Genomic DNA, 21,122 nt, shown 5'->3' with positions numbered 1-21,122 from the left:
GCAATTGTAGGCTCCAAACCTGCTCTGCTAATTAGAAGACAAACAGCCAAGAAGTTAAACATAAAACCACAGTAAAATTTCACAATCTGTTGTGGAGCTACTTGTTAAAAGCATAAATACTAATAACGTAAATACTATAATCTTGGCAAAGCTGTCTACGGCAGAATGTTTTACAGGCCTATAAAATTAAGACCAGCATGAAAGAGGTGAATAGGGAAAAGATATTGTTTACAACACTAGAACATTTCATTTTGTACCCCTTGTTATCAGGAGCAAAGTTACAGCATAAAGGGGAATTTCCTCTTTCCCCATCCCTGCACCCCCCAGAATATACTACATATCTGACTGGTGGAACTTCAATGCCACAGAACATTGTGTAGATCAGAGGTGTGAATAAGTTGAAAGGGAACAAACTAGTGGCTCTGTGGACCTTTGAGCCATATATATTGCCAGTTATGTTCTTACTCATTTATTTTTACACACAAAGAATTATTCATGCTTTTTTAAAGTTGAATTCCACGAATAAAAGTCTACCTTTGCTTCCCAATGTGACTTTTCTCTGTAACTGCCATTCTATTTGAATAATGCACCATAGTAAACAGCCAGAGCTAAAATAATTAAATATACTTCCCCTGATATTATACATACACTTATGAAACCACCAATTCAGTGGACTGAATAGATTAAATCATCACGTTTCATAGATCCTACACGCTGATCTTACTAGCACGTTAGCAGCGCTCTCTTCATTTCTCCAGTTGCAGCCTATGCTTGTATGTTCTTTGTTACACTCTTCTACTGCAGCTACTTCATGCCAGCAGATCTGTATCGTTATTGTCACCTCTTCCCACATATTTCATACCACTTTTCTCTTTTGCTTTACAGCCAGGACTCTGTAAAGCTCCTTATACGACTTCTTTTTGTATGTGTTCCGGTTATGTTTCTGTACCATGCTTGAAGCCTTGCTTCTCCCCATCAACTCTAGCCATGCTTCAACTTCCTGGTCTCTTCTTGTCCACTTGCTTGTTTTTAATCACTCTCTCAATATCTCAAGGAGTCCATCAACAGCCCCTTCCACTTTCCACTCCAGCTAACCTGAAACCCTGCTTCTTTTATCATCCTTGTTTCCACTGTATCAATGTCTGGTCTGTTAATTTTTTCACCTTTAGCAACCCTCTTGTTTTTGTTAGAGACCAGAAAACTTTCCCAGCAATGAGTTAACTGTTCATCTCTGAAACACACAAGAAACAACAATGGCTGGGAAAAGAATCTTAACTATCATCTCGTACTGTGTCTGGCTGGGTTGGAGTTAATTTTTAAATTTATTTAAAGTTTATTTATAGCAGCCTGTGTGGTGCTGTGTCTTGGATTTTGTGACAAACAGTGTTGATAATGCACCAATGTTTTGGCTATTGCTGCACACTACAGAGCTGCACAGGCAGTGTCAAAACTTTCTCTTTTTCTCACTCTGCCTCCCCCTGCCCCCAGCAAATAGATTGGTGTGGGCAAGAAATTGGGAGTGGACACAGCTGGGACATCTGACCCAAACTGGCCCAAGGAATATTCCACACCGTATAAAATCAAGCTCAGCAATAAACCTGGAGTGGTAGGGGAAGAAGAAAGTGGGCTGGGACATGGAAATTTTGTTCCAGGGTGGCTGTTGCTTCGAGACTGGCTGGGCATTGGTCTGCTGGTGTGAGGTGGGAAGTGATTGCCTTTGCATCACTTGTTTTTTTCCTCCTTCTTTCCTTCATTTATTAAACTGTCTTTATCTTGACCCACAAGTTTTTCTTGCTTCTGCTCTTCCTACTCTCTCCCTGTGCTGCTGGGGGGGGGTGGAGAAGGAATGAGTGAGCAGTTGTGTGGGTGCAAAGCCTCTGGCCAGCTACGTGTGGTCAACCCACCACACACCTAAATCAGTTTGGAGGCCCTGATTTCAGGTGGAGACAAGGTTTTCCACCATTTCATTTAACACACTAGCACTGGAATGTGCTTACTCTCACTGAGACTATTTCTATGGTTTTACAATCAATCAGACGTGGTATACCAAAATTGTTAATGGATGTCAAGTTGTGTGAGAGATTTCATTCACTTAGCCAATTTCGTTTATCACCACATAAAACATTCTGACAAGGCAATGGTTTCTTAAAAAAAATACCTTTGTTTGTTGTGAATTCGCTGTCTCTAGCTTTTGCAGATCTCACAAAATCAGCTGCCACTATCATTGGTGTGTAACACAAATCGCAACAGTATTTCCTAACCAAGGTTCTGAAAGCCAACCTGCAGACACATGAAAATTAAGAGATAAATAGTAAAGACATTTTACTGATCAGCTATTCTAAAACACTGTTCTAACGTGCAGTACTGTGGGGATGTCCAAGTATAATCATAAGATAAAACATGTCCCATGCCTCTCTCCATCTTAAATAATTAAAGAAGAAAAAGGTAATCATCCCTGTTTTTACAGTCAAGATAAACCTCCTCAGAGAAAATACACTGAAAACATGGTTGACACGACAGTTACTTACTTTGAATAGCGGACCATAGGGGCACATATTTTTACAACTTGCCCAGAATGAAACAAATCCATAGGATCTTTTAGTTGGCATTGTTTAGTTTCTACGCTGTCACCAATCATGTATAATTAACAATCCTTTTAGCATCTGGAAAAACAAACAGCGTTTGCATGTAAGTAATTCAGCTATTTCTCACAGGCCATTCAGCAAAGCACTAGGACTTAAACTGGCCTTGCTTTTCGCTAAAGCATCCCGCAAGAAGCCCCTCACTTGCAGAGTGTCAGGAACAAGCCTTTTGCCACCACCAGCTATGAACACCAGCCCCGCGCTAGGCGCCCCGTTGCAGTTTGTAATACCCCCCTTGTAATACCGTTGTGCTTTCATCCCTTACAGTACGGACCGTTCAGGCTGGAAGGAAGGTCTCCAGCCCAGCCCCTCAGCTCCGTAGGCCGGGCCAGGGACTCGGGGCAGCCCCTGCCCTGCCCCACAGGCCTCCCGAAGAAAGTTTTTCTTCATGTCCGGCGAGAACCGCCGCTGCTTCAGCCTAGGCCCGCTGCCTCTCGTTCTCCCGCTACAGGCCCAGCTCCCTCCGCCTCTCCCCGCACAGCGGGGGCTGCGGCCCGACCACCCTGGCCCGAGCTCGCTTCCGCGTGCCGGTGCCGGCCAGGTGTCGGTGCCCGCCGGGTGCCGGAGGCGCGGGCCCGAGGAGCGCCGCGCTGCTGCCCCCACAGCCCGCCCGGCTGCCGCCACCCCTCCCTGCGGCCAGGCCGCGCTGCGGGCTCCCGCTCGGCCCGCTGCCCGCACCCTTCCGCCCAGCCCGGCCCCGCGCTCACCACGTGCGCAAGCGCCCCGCCGCCTCCCCCCGCTCGCCCGCGGGGCGGCCCCGTTCCGTCGCGCGCCTCCGCCATCATCACCGCGCGCCGCCGCCCAGGAGTGACGCGCGGGCTCCCGGCACCTGCCAGCATGGAGGAGGCGGGGGCAGGCGGCGGCGGAGCCGCGGCTCCGGCCCTCGCCGAGCTGCTGGCGGACGGTGAGGCGAGGCCGTTGGTGGCGGTTGGAAGGGGGCCGCGCGCGGCTGACTTGGCGCGGGGGGGGGCGGGGGGCGCAGCGGGGCAGCGCCTGGCTGTGCCCCTCCCCCGGCGGGACCACGCCGGGGGTCCCGTCCGCGGGCAGCCCTGAGAAGGCAGAGGGCCCTTTGCCAGGGCGGCCTTGGGCTGGGCCGGCAGAGCCGGGGGAGAGGCGCCGGTGCTCGGGGACGCGGCGAGGAGGGCGGTGAACCCCCGTGCTGTCAAGTCACGGGAACCGTCGGCGGCGGAGGGACGGTAGGCGCTGGGCAGTGCTGCCGCGGCTGCTGAGCGTCCCCCTCCTCGGGGAGGAGACCTCCCGCCGCTGGCAGAGGGGTCTTAGTGGCGCGGTCCTGTGAGGTGGCGTGTTCACCTGTGGTCGCTTGCTCCTAAAGGGGGAAAAAAGTGCACTGAAAGGAGGGACGAAGGTGCTCGGTAATACTAGTATGTGCTGTCTGGAAACTCCGGTCTTGCTTGACCCAAAATCATCGTTGCAGTATCACTGATTTGGTAGGTTATAAACCAACACCATTGTAAGAGTTCATGAAGTTGTGTCTCATGCCACTTCGATTCTCAGCGATTTGAAGGTGACTGGTGTGTGTTTGATTATGGGTACAAGCTCAACAGCCTCACCCTGGTTACACCGTAAAGTTTGAAGAAGAAGGTATCAATACTTTTTAGTGTATTCTACTCAAGAAAAGGCTGTGGAGAATAAAGGAACATGTATCTTTTTCACCATTTACACCCCCCGCCCCCAGTCATCAGCTCCAAACTTGTTTCTCTTGATTGCGGTCTCTTCTCAAATCTGTGTCTCATTTGTATTATGCGATGTAGAGAACATATGCTGTTACATTTGGAGAAATAGAAGGTCGGAGAACTGTATGCTTTAGGTCCATAAATATTAGTTAACTGTTTGGAAGTATGAAGATAAAAATGTAAATCTTTTTCAGAATGTTATGCTGACTTCTTCAAAGAAGACTTTGATGTGAAAGCTTACACTTCCCAGTCTATCCATCAGGCTGTGATAGCTGAGCAACTGGCAAAACTTGCCCAAGGTATTAGTCAGTTGGATAAAGAGCTTCATTTACAAGTAAGTTTAAAAGATACCTGTTATTCTGGGGTGGTTGATATAAACTAGTCAAAAGCTTCGTAATCTTATGATCTTGTTGCTTCTGCAATTGCCCAGTGTATTCTGCAAGCAGTAACTAAAAATACAACTTGCAGCAAAACTAGTAGTCAATCTGATACTTAACTCAGTCAAGCCCACTCTTAATACTCCTTCCAATAAGCCATATACTGCTTTGTTTCCAGTTTCTCCAGCCAATCTCTGTATATGTGGATGTTCCACTCTTCCTTGTAAGGATGTTCCCCAACTCTTTCTAAATGATCATGTCAGCTATCAGAAATGCTGGCCTGTGTTTTGGGATGACAACTGTGAGAAGATAGGGAATGATTTAACTTGCGCCCTTTCATCCTGTGCTGGAGAGTGGCCTTGGCTCTAAGGCTTACCTTTATCTGGGCAAATATAACCTATGTTAACACACCTCCACACCTTCAGAAAGGCTTTTGAGTTTGGATAGTAGAAGGCTTTTTGGTAAAATCTATGCAGACACCACAAATCCACAGTGGACCTTGCAGTGAGAACACATGCTAAGTTTGTGTGTCGTTTCAAAACCTGCTTCCTCCCTCCCCCTGCCCTAACTGGTAAATTCTTTGGGAACTAGTTTTAAAATGTTATAAATAGAAAAGAAAATATTAAAAAAGTGAATATACATTATTACTGTGTGATTAATAAGCTTACATTTACAATTACTATTATATATGAAGGTGTGTTGAAATATCATGTCAGCTGTGCTGCAGTTACTGACCCTCTTGTTGTTCTGAGCTTGCCGCTTTTGTGAATTAAAACGTGTTCTGAACACCCTTTCATCTTTAAGGTGTGGCTGCTTTTTCCTGTGTCTGCCTAATGTAGGGGTGATGATGATATATTAATATTCCTTTCAGGCACACATCCCCATTTTTCTGTGTTGATTTCTCTATTCTTTCTTTTTTAAGGTTGTTGCAAGACATGAAGACCTGTTGGCCCAAGCAACTGGAATTGAATCCCTGGAAGGTAAATACCATTATACTATGCTTGCTACTTCTTACAATGGAGGAAGCACTTTTAATATCTGTGCAGGGAACATCATTCACTGCCAGCTTTGGCCCCTAATGTTAAGGCTACGGGTCTTACTTCTGAGGAGTAACACATGGCAGCTTTTTTTTGATGTCAGTAGATGGAGCTCCAGGGAGAAGATTTGGCTGATATTTCTCTGGTGTAACTACTTCACAGGAAGATGTATTTTGATAACCAGTTTTGAGCAACTTTAGCAATCAAGTCTTTTTGACCTTTTAATAAATTTTTCTGAATAAGCCTAATTTTGTTGCAACATTAGCTGATATCTGTTGCCATAAGTACCAAGTTTGTGCATGTTGGATATGCATGTGTTGTGTCGTTTGCAAATCTTACCCAAAGAGGCTTTAACACATAATCTTAACTGCATTGAGATTTTTTTTTTCCTACTAAGGGGCTACTAAGTTAAATACGTACCTTTGTGTTATTCCACTCTTTGGGATCTGGATTTTAACATAAACTGCTGACTTTCAAAGGCCTTACTTAGGAACCGTTGAACCTGTATAGAAAAATGGTTGCAGTATATTGCTTTTGTGCCAGGAACTCATTAGACCTGCCATTCTGCTCTTTGTCGCTTGCTGGGAACTTCATATGGTTTTGGGGTTTTTTTGCGCAGAAAGATATTTACCTCTGTAACATGCTAATTTGCATATACTATGGGATCCAAGCATATCTATCCCCTTTTCCTCTTCCATTTTGTAACTTGCTAGCTAAGTAATTTATCTTTGTTCCTTCTTCTGCTTCCAGGTTTTGGCATAACCAGAGAGTTTCTGGTTACTGATGGTTACAGTATCACCTTAGTCTTTGGAACTTGTTGAATACAGTATTTAATTGTTAGCATTTGCATATAGCTACAAAAATAAAGAAATGCCTGTTTAATCTAGCAGTGGTAGCTAGCTAGAATAGCTTTTTAAACAGTTGGAAAATTAAGCATAGGAAAACTGGAATCTGTGTTCATCCTCCAAATAAGAAGTAGATAGGAATCTGTAGTCGATCTTGTGATTGATAAATACTGCTCGGTCACAATCTTCAGCAACTTGTGCTCAGTGGAATTGTGTTTTCTGAAATCATAGTTGTTTCTGAAGGCATTCCTTCCTAAAATTGCTCTGAGGAAAGAATGAAGTACTTCAAAACAACTATTCAGTTATAAAACATTTCTATAAGGCAGGTGTGGTAAATAATGCATGTTTTACAGCTAATAACCCAAAGTAAAAATAAAATCTAATTTACCTCTAACTTGTTGAAATTTCTCCATTTACTTACGGTTATGCACTTTTAAGAGGCCTTTTCTGTGTGTGAGGGAAGGAGAAGCATGCAGAGGTTCTAATCCTGAAAAGTATTTGATACTTGAGACATCAGTAGAAATGTTAGGCTGCAGTTGCCAGGAAAATCAAGTCTATGCACACAGAGTGCATAGTTTAAGTTTTCCAAAACTTTCTTATCTCTGCCCTGCTTGTGCTACATGTGATATATGGTTACTGTAGAGAAACACAGAGTTAAGATTCGTAAGAAAAAGGAAAGATGGATATCAATAGAAATTTCAATTATGAAGTTAGAAACACATAGCTCTTGGTATGTTTATCAAGAAAGTTAGCAAGTGAAGATTATGAAACTAATTCACAGCATGCACAATCATTTGAATGTGCAAAAGTGAATCTCATTATTATGTTTCAATTTTATATAGACAGCCTGTAGAGTCCTTTCTTTTTTAGGTCTGTGCACTTTTTTAATGGTACACTGATCTGGTATACATACTCTTTTCTGTCTAAAGGTAGCTCAAGATAGGCTAAATAGTATCATCCTGTACGTCGCGGTTTAAGCCCAGCTGGCAACTAAGCACCACACAGCCGCTCGCTCACTCCCCCCCTGCCCCAGTGGGATGGGGGAGAGAATCGGAAAAGTAAAAGTGAGAAAGCTCGTGGGTTGAGATAAGAACAGTTTAATAAATGAAATGAAATAAAATAATAATAATAAAAATTGTAATGAAAAGGAAAATAACAACAACAAAGAAGAAAGGCTAGTGATGCAAATGAAAACAATTGCTCACCACCCTCCAACCGATGCCCAGCCCAAGCAGTGGTCCTCGGCCAGCTTTCCCCCTAGTTTATATACTGAGCATGATGTCATATGGTATGGAATATCCCTTTGGTCAGTTGGGGTCAGCTGTCTCGGCTGTGTCCCCTCCCAACCTCTTGTGCACCCCCAGCCTACTCGCTGGTGGGGTGGGGTGAGAGGCAGAAAAGGCCTTGACTCTGTGTAAGCACTGCTCAGCAATAACTAAAACATCCCTGTGTATCAACATTGTTTCCAGCACAGATCCAAAACACAGCCCCATACTAGCTACTACGAAGAAAATTAACTCTATCCCAGCACACCATATCTTATGCAGCAGATGGAGAGGGTAGATTGCCTTTTCACCCATCCTAATTCTGCCTTAGGGCAAGAGGACTGCTGTATGCTTTATAGCAATGTCACAGTCATAGACGCAGCAATGTCATGCTACTGGCCGTCCCCAATTATTGCAATGTAGAGTAGAAAAATGCAGTCTATTTTGCCAACTTTTCACTGTGTCTCATATCTTCATCCTCTGATGTGTGAGAATTGCATGTCTACCATTTCATGTATAAATGTCAGAGAACTCCTGAGTCTGTCACGAAGCCAAGTTAATAATTCTGAAATATGGAGAAGATGGGAGTTGGCATATTTATACAAAATACGTGAGATGTAGTCCCAGTACAGGACAAGCAGAATAAAAGTATTAGCAGTAGTTTTGTTTATCTTCCATCTTACTGTATCATATTGCAGTTTTATCCAACTTGATGATGACATGCTTGTAAACAGGACTTTACAAAAATGTAGTATGTTTGAGAATGCTAACAGTAACTGGAACAAAAATAATTTCATAGGCCTGGGTTTGCGTAACTTAATTAAATTCTCAGCAGGCTGATTCCATATTGCAAAAATGACTGCTACCCTTGACTACTTCGTTTGCAATTTAACAAGAAGAGAACAAGCAAACTTATGGGCTTTCTTTGTGCTGCTTTGCCAAACTAATCTGGAACAAACAGGATTGTTCTGTTTGTAATCTAAATTAGATGACCTCACAATGACATTCTTATCTTACTTTTTGCTAAGGATGCTTGTGCACAGGAAGAAAACCTTGCAATAGAATTGGTTATCTTCTCAGTCATCTTTGTTGGTTTCTCTGAACTGTCTAGTCCCTATGTTAAATAAATAGTATTAAATAGGTTGTGCCGTTTTTGTATATCATCTTCAGGTGTTTGTACCAGGTTATATGCCTTTGAACAGCAGTCCTGATCATCATTCTCTTAGAAAGCAACATACTCTAAATACTATTTGAAACTTCACGTATGATGGATTTCAGAGTGATATTTCTTCTGTAGGTTTGTGTTCTCTACCAATAAATTTTCCATAACATTCAGTAAGTGACCCAATACCTACTCAGTTTATTTGTTCCAAATATGCTGTGTTTTATTAATTTCAATCCGTTTGAATGCTTTGTTGTAAAGGGAGAAACCGTTCTTTTTATGCTAAAGTAGTCTGCAGTAGTTACTATGATTTGAAGAATAGTTCTTTCTATAATTGACAAGTGTTCCATGTAAAAAAACTGCTTTATTTTGCAGGTGTCCTCCAAATGATGCAGACTAGAATTGGTGCTCTACAAAGTACTGTTGATAGGTATGCAATTCATTATGTGATTAGAAAGTATTAATTCTTAGTTGTTCTAGCATGTTATTTATTAATACTGCTATAAATAAATTTCTCTTCTTATTTTTAGAATTAGAGTCAAAATTGTTGACCCTTACAACAAAATAGTGTCTCGCACAGCTCAGCTAGCAAAACTTCAAGTAAGTTGTATTATAAATTTGTTTTAGAAAAACCTTTTTGAACATGTATTACTTCCTAATTGTCAGACATGGGTGGGATTTTCATACTCCAGTATGTTGTTTGTTTGTCTGTAGTTTGTTGTCAGTATTTCTCAATGAAAATCGGTATTTGTGTGTCTCTCTGTGAGCTACTGAGAAGTGCTTTGTATTGCAAAGTAGGAAACTGACCTTTGCACTAGCTAAGTGAGTTTTTTTAGAGATGGAGGGAAGAGGGAAGGGTTATCTGAGTACAGATTAATTAAATTCTTGTTACTGTTTGTGTAATTTTGGTGTTTAATGTTATGGTGCCATTGTGTAGAAGATGCTTTTCTCCTCTAAGTTAATGCATGCTTGACTGCAGCTTAGTAAAGATTTGGGAATTAATTCTTTCAAAATAGTCAAGATGCAACTGATGTAGCCAGTTGTGGTTCTGGAGTTTTATAAGCCCAGGTACACAGTTGTCCCTGTCTTTTGAATATAAGTGGAGTCTACAGGAGAATGTAGATCTCTGTTAGAGGATAGCAGTGGGAGAGAGCTTATCACAACAACAGTGAGATAAGTGTCAAACACTTCCATTGTTAATTTTATAATAGTTGATCTATTCCATAGATCTTCAGTCATGTAGCTGCATTCTGTTCAGTTTATGGTTTGAAAAGCAACACAATTCCAAATCCACAAGGATTTAATGAGTTGTTGTTTGAACTATTTGTCTTCACAAGTTTACCTTAGCTTTGCAGAACTAGGAACTTGTCTTTTAGTAGCTGAAATTTGAGCTGCAGATACACACTCAAGTAGATTGCCAACTGCGGGTGACTGCTGTTGTGCAGCAGAGTAGATGAAGCTGCAAGCTGTCATGCAGTTTCTAGTCTGGGGGCTGGTGGAGCAGCTGCACTAGTCTCTCCGCTGAACTTCTACTATTTTCTACATTACTTTAATTAGCAGTGAAGTTCAGCAGGAGGGTCTTAACAGTCTGTTCAGCCAGTTTGTCCAGCTGCTTCTCCTGTTCTTTTCAACTCCAGCTGTTACTGTTCACGCCACTGGGCAAAACTTCCGTGACTTCCTTGTGGCAGGTTAGGTGCAGATTTTTTTTGTTCTCTGATGTGTTACAGCTGTGGAAAGGGTTGTGGGAATTTGGAGCTAAAGGTGATCGTTTCTGCCCTGACCTTACACAAAGTCAAACTGTAGAAGGACATCTGAGAAGAATGAGTCCCTGAACTTAGGAAATGTTTCTTGGATGCTCTTTGCTTCCTCTTTGCTGTAGCAGGGTTACATGCATTTTCCTGTGGTGTGAAAGCAGCATGTATCCAGCGTCAGCATTACTCAGCCTGTGCCATTGAATTTGTAATATCTGGCTTTTCTTGGCTGTCAGAAGAAAGAGGTGCAGGGTGAGGGGAGCCTGCTGGGCTATCCTTCCTAGCATCCAAATCTGCTTCCTTACCTCAATGTAGAAAGAGGAATGATGATTCCAGCTTCTCTGGCGGTGAGAGTCCATCCTTGGCACAAGAGCTGCTGTGTCTTCTTGTATTGGTAGATACACAGTGAGTGCTTTGTGTTGCACTACACTGCTGGGAGGAGTTGAGGGTCAGGACACCTGAATTATGAAATGAAGCTGGACTTGTGGAGAGTTGAGTCAATAGGTGTTTGAAATCTCAACGCTGCTGCCTCCCCAAGATGCACTGGTGTTGTGTCTCTTTACCTGGCTGCCTTGTTTGTTCAGGAAGGAAGGGCAACAGCACAGCAAACAATTCTCTTCTTGGCGGTGGCAGGGCTTATGACATAAAATTGCTCCCAAATGCAAGCCTTGTGGCATGGGACACTTTCAAACTTGCTGATTTTATCAGTTGATGTACAGTTGGTAGAATAAGTAGAAAAAGGTAGATGATTGATAAAAGAGGTTGTTCTCTGTCAAAATCTGTAGGGTTGGCAGGTATGTTTTGCTGAACTGTGTGGTGTTTAAGGGCCTCTTGTACTCGTGATGGTATTATTTTAGTGCTTCTCCATTGATTGCTGTGGGACTGCTCACAAACTGAAGGAATATTTGGCTTGCATAGAGCTGGATTTTGCTATCCTTAATTGTTTTTAATATAGCCTGGCTTTTTCATAAACATGCTCACTGCAGATGCATTGTCAAAGTTCAAATCTAGTCCTGAATTCTAAATCTCTGCTGTGTGCTTGTGTATATTATGTCTTGCTCTGCTCTTAAAGCTTCATGGCATCCTGAGGGAGCAGCAGACTCACAAAGCTTACTTCCTACTTTAAATCATACTGTCCTCTTCTGAGTCTTTCCATAGTAGATCACAAGCTAAATGGGAATAGTTAGCAGCTGAAATATGTAGACAGAGTTTGTCTTTCAGAGGGTTATTTTCTGTGCAGCTCTGTTTAACCAAGTGTTTCTACATGTTCTCTTAATTTCACATCTCCGTGTTTAAAAATCCTTATAAGTTTTTTAATTTTTAAAACATTTTAAAAAATAATAATTCTGTATTTTAAAGTTATTCTCTCTTTAAAATATTCACCAGTAGCAGATTTCATCCAGGTGCTGCCATAACTAAATAGTAAATGTAGTCTGCAGATAGTGGACTGTCTCATCTTTCTTCAGGCTTCTGTTATGTATACATTCAATTACATTATGATCTAGCAGATATATGCAATTGCATATATAAGCTACCCACTGGCACATTTTCAAGTGGTCCTCTCTTTATAATTAAGTCTTCTTTCAATAATTTCTTAAAATTAATTTGAGATTAAAAGTAAGAGGCTATTTGATTGCTCGAATTGTAGCAATAATGTCCATTAGTGTTGGTATGTTGCTTTAAATTTCAGGAAAGTAACTAACATGTAATCTCTGGAAAAATGGGGTTTTATTTTTAATTTTACTAAAACCACTGGGACTAACTCAGGGCACTCACCTTTTCCAAATTAATTCTTGTTTGAACAGTGGAATTAATTCCTTCTTGGATGAAAGCATCTCCTTTAGAAAAGCATACTATGTCAACTCAGGAAGGGAATGTTTCCTGAATTAATTCGAACTTCTGTTAAGCAGGTGGTCCGGTTAGAGGATCTAGCATCTGTGAACAGCTCCATTGGTAGATTTTTTTTTTTTTTTTCTGTTACACGGTCCTCATATATTGCATTCTTTTACAGTGACTGGGAGTTTTATTAAGTTGAACAACTCATGTAAATGGAAATACTTGGATGAAACAGAGTCTTTGTCAAGGGCACAGTGCAGCAGCAGTCACTGTGAAGTTAAGAGTGCATCTTCAGTGTCTTTGGATTTTTCTCCTCCTTCTAATTCACAGGGCCAGAAGTGAAAACTTTTTTTTGCTCTTGTATCTAAATGTAACTTTTCCCATTTCTTATTCAGTATGATAGTCCTTTTAAAAGATTGTTTCTTGGAATAGGAGGTAATGAGCAACAATCAAATGAAAAAGAAATAATCTTTTGGCATGTAAAGTAAAAGATGGTCAGCATATAACTGAAGTTGAATTCCTAGGGAAAAACATTAGCCAGAGGTACACAATTGGATTAGAGGGTAATTAAATTTGAAAGCAAAGTAATACTACGCCCTCTTATTTGGCGAAGCGCAGTGCACTATATAAAGCTATTTTTGATTCATCTTGCAGAAATTTAGTTTACAGATATGAAAGTGATATGTGGGTCAAGATTTTTCTAATTAAAGAAATGAATTAATAAAAACTAATACGTTAATCTCTCAGAGTAGGATAAGCCCCACTTGGTTCTCACTAATGGTAATAGAAATCATGTGGTTAAGTTGTCTTAGAATGATTAGGAAACTTGCACTTCAGACTGTGTGATACGGAGCCAAAAGCAGCAAGAGTAATTGTGCTTTTGGTGATTTGCCTCAGTGGGCCTTTTTTGAATTTTTTCTTGTTCTGTCTGGATGTTTAATAAAATTAAACTATAAATATTTGTGTTTTGATTAGGTTTGTACTGGCATAGGGAAGAGACTGACAAGTTGTGCAGTCCACTGAATATTGGTTGAAATGACTCACGTGTATGTTTTCATATGTGCACTTTAGCATTAGTTTTCAAGACATTAACTTGAATCTGAAAAAGGCATTCAAAGTCTGTCAGATACAAAATATTTTCTAAAGTAATTTTAATTTAATTTTGATATCCATAAGGTAAATATTTCAGGAGGCTTTGTCTTCAGTACCAGGGAGAATACTGCAGAACAACTATGTCTTACTCATTCCAAATTTCTCATTTACCTCTGGTTAATCTCGTTGCAGATGTTGTACTATACCTGCGACTGTACTGAAATCCATATACATTTTTACCTTTTCCTGAATTGCATTTCTGAATTCTAGTTTAGATGTTACCCACTCCAGAATGTGGCTTCTCCCGTAGCGTGTACCATAGCCCCACTGACCCAATCCAGCCCTAGAGGAACTCTACATTTGACGTAACTCTTACTGTTTCTCTATTACTTACTGTGTAGAAGGAGAAAACCTGTTTCAAGATCTTAGTTGAGTGAAAAATTACGAAACTATTACGTCTGATTCAGATGTCAGCAATGCCTTTTTTCCTAAATTGGTGCTAATGAAAGCATATGCAAATATGTTTTCTGAAAATTTACATATGCATCCATCTTCTTAATTTTTAGCCAAGAATGCTGTGTATTTTAACAAACCTATGAAAGAATGTGAACTAACAGTTGGCTGAATGAAGGTGACTGGCCTTACAAAAGTTTTGCTGGAAATGTGTTTTTACATATATTCCTACCATAAGAGTCAATATCTAGAATAACAATTTAGCCTTTAAGTTTTATTGTCCTCTGAAGTAAGTGCTACCGTTTTGCTTATTTTGGATCAATATTTGATTGGCAAGGCCAACTTCTTAATTTTACTAAAGCTTACAGAGGAGGAATATTGAGGAGAGATGCACAGTGTAAAATAAAACTAACTTCTAGTTAGAAATAGAACATGTCTCTGTCATAGGGTTCTGAGTTTCCTTATTTTTAACTAGTAATGTCAGCATAATCTCAGTAGTCCTGTGAATGTAATTACCAGATTTTGAAAGTATTGGTCTGTATTGCATAAAATAATGTTAAAAAATCCTGGAAAAAGGGATTTCAGCGTTCTAAAGTTCCTTGTTTTTATTCACATTCATATTTCCTTTTTTGGTTAAAATATTTCCATATTTGAGGCCTAATATTATGTGATCATAATGTACTGATAATATCCCCTGATGCTACAATTGCTCTGCAGGCTGCCTGTGACTTGCTGCGGAGGATAATACGCATCTTGTATCTCAGTAAGAGACTTCAAGGACAGCTGCAAGGAGGAAGCAGAGAGATAACAAAAGCTGCCCAGAGTCTCAATGAACTTGGTGAGTCCTTCTTAGTTACTTTTAGAGGTATTTTTAGCTTGCACTTACATGACTCACACTAGTGTTTGACTTGAAAAACAAAGAAATGCCCAAAACTTTTTACTATGCTTCTTGCTGTCTACTTCCTGATTTGAATTGAGAAATGGTATACATAGAACTCATTAGTGCCTTCAATTTTTTCATATGACTTCTCCAGATGAAGGTATTTAATAACATGAAAATTCTATGGTGATAACTTGGTGTTCTTTTGGGCAACCATTTTTTGTGAAGCAATTGATTTCTTATTGGTTCATGTTTGTATAAAACACCTTCAGAGACATCAGATATATATTTAGCTTTTGGAAGACATTGCACTACAATAAGGCACAGTTGGACTTACAGTTTATGTCCTAAAAGAAAATTCTTGGCCCTGTGACCTTTATGAAAGCCATATGTGATACAATAAATGGCTACCTAATCTAATTCAGGTACTGGAAGCATTCTGCTGCAGTAGTTACTAATTTACCCTGTATTTTATTGGCTTCTAGGAAGAATGATGAAATAGTTCTCATGAAGCTCACATTACATTGCTAGATTGTTTTCTGTACTTGAACTAGCTTGGGTGCTTCCACACTGTGCTGCAGGATGCGGTGAGGAACATCCCATTAGTCTTAGAGATCAGTCGTTGGTGTTGTATATGGCGTCTTGCCTGCTGTTTCTCCTTTGGTTTAACGGTATTCAAATTTTGGCTTCCAAAAATAGGTTGTGGGAGGGCTGAACTATCAAACATTCAGAATCATCTTGAGGTTTATTGTGCATATTTGTCACTACTGCTCTTTTTATACTGTGTAATCAAAAAATTATTAGACAATGACTTAGTCTTATAGTTAGCAGATGCTGTGTTGCAAATGGAAAATTTTTGTATTTTTTTAGTGTATGAGTTTGAGTGAAGCACATAAGCAATTGTAGCATTCTAAGCTAGAATATTTTTTCTAATTTTCTATTTTTTTATAATTTTTAATTTTCTTTCCATTTTGGTCTCCCCTCACGTCTTCAGGATATATAAAGTAATACTCTCTTTTAACCACCTGAATTACAAGTCTTGTGGGATTAATCTGAATGCTAGATCCTGTTCAAATAATTAGTACAATTTAATGGTAAAATCTGAGATGTTTATCTTGTATAGTTTTTGGGGTTTCTTTCTTTTAAAGAAAATTCCTTTTATTGCTTTCCTTCCTCTCTTTTTTTTTTTTTCTTTCACCATTTTAAAAAAGAGCTTCTACTTTCTTCTGTTAAAGTGTCACAGTCTTTTGAGTTTCTTGTTTTCAAATACTTGGTCTTTTCCTGAAGCTTAGAAAAGTCTGAGTAATTATTATTGTTAAAGATGAAGGGGAGTGTGTTCCCTTAGGAAGCCCTTCTGAGTTTCATCCTACAGTCCATAGGTGGGAGCCAAGGCTTGTGGTCCTTAATTTAATCCTTAATCAATCCTTAATTCTGGATGGTTTATGGCCAGGTAAAATCCCTTGTCTACTGTCATTTCTCTCTCCCTCTCTTTTCCTGGTATATCTTCCTTTCTTCTCTCTTACCTCTCCATCTGCATCCCTCATCTTTTGGCTACCTGCACGTTGTTATCCTCTGCTGCCCACCTTGGCTGGTCTGAATTCTTACTGCCTCCCAGCTGGCCGTGATGCCCAGCACCTGAGTGGATGGGAACACCCCACTGAGGAGCGGCTGGTGTGGTGGACTGGAGGTGTCTGTCCTGTGTGGTGAGGCGGTGGCTTACTGGGTGTGGGGTAGCTCTGTTCCGTGGGGAGGAAAGTACGCAGTGGCTGGAGTCAACATGGTTCAGGGTACCACAATGTGAGTCAGTGGGAAGGTGGTGTGTTGCATGGAGGCTGGATTTTGGGTATGGCTGGGGAAGCACTGTGCTGTGCTTCTGGCCTTGGAAAGCATTGGGATGTGTGGGGATCTGTAGGGTGGAGGTGGTGGCATGGAGCAGGAGAGCAGTGAGGCTGTGGCGACTTGGGGTAAGGTTGTGGAAATGCTGTGCTTCAGAAAGATGGGAAATGTGATGTAGTGCTTTGTGGCATTGGGAGGGTGGGAAGCACGGGGAACAGACACTGGGCAGTGTTTATTTGATGGTGAGACACGAAAGCTTTGGGAGGGCTTGGGAAGTACTACAGCATCTGATGGTAATAAATAGGTGGTAGACATGAAAGGTGCATGTGTGGTGGGTGTGAAAGCCTGGTATTGGACAGGGAGCTCTGCGCCATGGAGGCTTGCTTTTGAATTGGGGATCATATAATTTGTGGTATTTGTGAATATCCCTTTCTGCTCTCATGGAGGGAAAAATTCTTCCCATTGTTTGTTACCTTTCTGTTGTACATGTGGTGTAATATAATTTTTGCTTTGTTGAAATCAGCAGCACTGTGATATTACCGTGAAAGCTTTGCACTTTCTGTGGTATAATATACCTTTCATTGCTTATAGGTTATTCTGGGTGGAATCTTGGGATAGCTGGTCATTTATTTTTATGTACTGTTATACTCTGTGTGTATGTTTGGGGGACACAAACGTGTGTGTGCCCATTTAGGTATAGGTATTCAACATATATTTCCTCAGCAAATCTGTTAGTTCGCTTACAGCTTTTACTTAGATGTGTCTTGAAGTTTATTTTGCAGTGATGGGAAAAGATATGATAAAAATATAAAATCTGGGAATTAGATAGAAATATGGGTCGATCAGAGGAACTACAAGAAACAGTAGCTTTTACTGAGAAGGGTTTTTTTATTGGACACTTTGTTAAGTTGCTAGTAGTCTGGAGATCTCCAGCTTCGGTGGATGATGTTAGGAACTTGACTCTGAAAGCGTTTTGGTAATATTTTCTCTGAGATCTCTACTTAAAGCTAAAGTAGATCTAAAATTCCTCTGTGTTGGACTTTAACATTCTTTGAAATTAACATCCCACTTTGGCACAGTAAGAAGAAAAACTGAATTCCCAAGGTAATTTTTAGAGATTAAATGTGATTAATGTGTGTGTGTGTATGTGTGTATATTTATAAAAACCCCAAACTTACTTCTACAGCTCCTCTACCTCCCAACACGTCTTTGGGTTCTCTAGCAAAGTAGAAACAGAGCTGTGATAGTGCATTGAATAAGCTTTTAGCTGCTTCTCTGCTGATGATTCTTCATATTAGACAATCTAATTCAGCATATGGGTAGGTAAAACAAGTGGCATATTCAGATGTCACACAGTGCCTAATGCAGTGAATTATGTGCCCTGACTATGCTTCTTGGTGATATTTTAATACAAATTTTTTATGAAGTGAAAAAGAAACATTCCTCATCAAATTTAAACAATAGAATGTGACAAGAAAATGTTATACTATATACAGTTCCATTTCACAGAAGAAATTCTGCAAGTATTAAAAAATCTGCTGTCTTATATGTGGGTGTGCAGAAATTACTGTCAGTAACAGTGGCCAGTAACTAATCAGATGAAGATGAAAAAATTCTTAGTTGTGCAGCGAATGGCTAGCTTGACTGTGGACAGGTTGTTAATTCCATCTATCAGCTACAGAGCTAGCTCTGGACAGCAAAGGATTTATACCTTTTGCTTGCTAAATACCTATAACTGATGTCATAATGCTTGTAGGCAGGCTCTTACAGCAGCCATAATTTTGCTCTTTTGTAAACTCAGAGTTAGTCTGTGACTAAGCTGTGCAGCCATAAAATGAAGGGGAAGGAATCTACTGAAGTATGGTTTTGGGTGTCTTCAATATTCAAGTTGCTCCAGGACGATACTACCTTCCATGTAACTTAGGAGAAGAGAGGATGGGGGAAGGTAGGACTATGACCTTACTTTAAAGCTAAATAATTCTAGAGAAAAGGCAAAATATTGTTGGTTATGGAAGTTAGCTAAAATGGAGAAAACCCTACATAGGTATTGTGTTTTTTATAAAAACGGAGTAAAGCTTACACATGGCATTTATTTAAGCTTAACATGATAATAGAAGCCTTAAGGGAAATTAAAAGAAATAAAGCTCAATTTTGATGATACTTGTAAAGAAGTGTAGCTTGGATGGATAAAACTGAAATTAGTGAGGATATGCATGATACTGGGTGAAATAAAAGTTCAAGGAAGTCTTTTGGCTATGCCTGGAAGGCCTCTTTGTAGCTGGCATAACATAGGTGAATGTAGCCCTGTCTTCTAAAGTGCGCTCCAGAGCTAGTGACATCCACACGAAGGTGACTGTGATCTTGGGCTTGAAAAATTCTCTTGTGGAGGCTAGAAAAAAATGTGACTTAGTGCCTTTCTAAGATTAATGAGATGTGTCATGATATCATTTAAACAAGAAAAAGCCTGGATATAGCCAATATGTCTGTTGGAATAAAAATTAGAGGAAATGGGAGGAGGAAAATGACTTCTTGTCTGCCTGCCTTAATGGGGATTGCATTGGTGGGATCTTGTCTCGTCCAGTATTGAGGTTTCTCTGTTTCAATGTGGTTTTCTAGTATTCCTACTACATGTAGTACCCTGGAGTTTCCACTGAAAGGAAACACCATTGTAAAGATTGTAAAGTTATCCAAAGTATTACATCTCTTGTCACCCAGTTTGTGTCATACAGTAATAGAAAATAATGCTTGATAGAGGGAGAGAATTAAATTTCTTTGTGAAAATTCAGTTTCTTTTTACACTTAGTTCTTGGAGTTATGTGTTGTAGTAATGCCACATGGTCTGTGTTTTCCCCATCTTGGAAATGCTTATGACATTAAATGGAGCAAAAGCTTTCAAAATATTTTAAACTTAAGAAGTCGATTTTTTTTTTCTTCTTTTTCTCTGTTGCTGTTAAAACATGGACCTATTCCATAGAAAGGGGAGTGTGTTCCTTTGTGTGCGTATGTATGTATGTTTATGTATATCAATATTTATAAAATGAAATACAAACAATATGTATATTCATCCTAATGTATCTCAACTGCTTTTCAGAGTAATCTCACTGTTCTTAGTGGTTATCTTTGGGAACTCCTGGGGAAAGAGATGAGATTTCAGAAGACGGGAGAGCTTGCTTTATTGAAAATAGAACTCACTGGCTTCTATTTTATTTAGACAACTCAAACTGACTTGACTTCCTTAAGCAAAGAAACTCTAGAACAAATAAACTATTTGTAGGAGTCTAGAATATGAAAGTGCTATTAAATAGTAGGCCACACAGATTTATTAAGGATGAATCCTGTTTAACCAACCACATTTTCTTTGTTGGCAGCATAATAGGTCTTAGAACTAGAGTGATCAATGACTGTCTTGTAGTTTGATTTAAATAAGGCTCTTGACACCTTGTCACACTAGCAGGATCAGCAATATAATCCAGATGAAAATGCTGTGTAATGAATGCAGAAGTTTTGAGAAAGCCATACCGCAAAAGCCGTCATCAGTTGTTCGCTGTTGCCCAGCAATATATCAAGTGGGGTTTTGTTGAAATGTGTTCTGCAGCTGGCTTGTGTTTTCATTAATGATTTGAGTGATGTAATATGGTATATCCTTATTAAATTTAGAAGTAATAATCAAGCAGAGAAGAATGGAAAGTATGTTGGGAAACGGGATTAGAATGAAGAATATTCTCAGCACATTGGAGATATGTCTTAGCTGAACTGATTTCATTTCTCTTCCAGGCAAGCGCAAAGTCCTAGCGGTAAATAGTTGTAGTTAACAGCAGGAATACGAGAAATGACTGTATGGATAACAGTTCTGCAGAGAGGCTTGATAGATCCTCACAAACTGAGTGCAATCCACTTGGTCTTGTTTTGTAGCAGCGTGACATTGTTGGCAATGAAATTTCTGCAGATCTTTATAAGGAAGGGTGTTGTGTGCAAGGCACTTGAAACAAATCTTTTGTTCATGCTTCAGCTGGAGTATCAAGTCCCTTTTGAGGCACCTCATTCAAGGAAGATGTAGGTTAATTGGAGAAAGTCCTAAGTACAACAGTAACGATGGGTGAAGGTCTCGAGGATGGGCAGTGAGCGGAGGAACTGAAAGTGTGTGGCTCTTTGGTTTGAAGAAGAGGTGTCTGAGAGGCAGAGTAACATTCTTCAGATAAATAGAAGTTTTTCAAGTGGGAAGGGGGTAAATGGCTCTCCATATCCACTGTGA

At 40.2% G+C, this 21,122-nt stretch overlaps 2 protein-coding genes across 2 annotated transcripts in view; one reads left to right on the top strand and one right to left on the bottom strand.

Moving 5' to 3' along the window:
- Positions 1-2,639, bottom strand: part of LOC104251556 (B-cell receptor-associated protein 29) — a 37,479-nt gene extending 34,840 nt beyond the window's left edge. Inside the window, 2 exon segments of the mRNA XM_059816016.1 lie at positions 2,159-2,280; positions 2,529-2,639. Of these exon segments, the coding sequence (XP_059671999.1) occupies positions 2,159-2,280; positions 2,529-2,638 (232 nt within the window). The 5' untranslated portion in view covers position 2,639.
- Positions 2,640-3,479: 840 nt separating this feature from the next.
- Positions 3,480-21,122, top strand: part of COG5 (component of oligomeric golgi complex 5) — a 193,878-nt gene continuing 176,235 nt past the window's right edge. Inside the window, exons 1-6 of the mRNA XM_059816303.1 lie at positions 3,480-3,546; positions 4,531-4,670; positions 5,636-5,693; positions 9,398-9,452; positions 9,553-9,622; positions 14,872-14,992. Coding sequence (XP_059672286.1) covers positions 3,480-3,546; positions 4,531-4,670; positions 5,636-5,693; positions 9,398-9,452; positions 9,553-9,622; positions 14,872-14,992 — 511 coding nt within the window. The remainder of the gene's footprint in view (positions 3,547-4,530; positions 4,671-5,635; positions 5,694-9,397; positions 9,453-9,552; positions 9,623-14,871; positions 14,993-21,122) is intronic.

This window comes from Gavia stellata, chromosome 4 (genome assembly GCF_030936135.1).
Source record: "Gavia stellata isolate bGavSte3 chromosome 4, bGavSte3.hap2, whole genome shotgun sequence".
NCBI lineage: Eukaryota > Metazoa > Chordata > Aves > Gaviiformes > Gaviidae > Gavia > Gavia stellata.
This window is presented reverse-complemented; position numbering and strand designations above follow the sequence as displayed.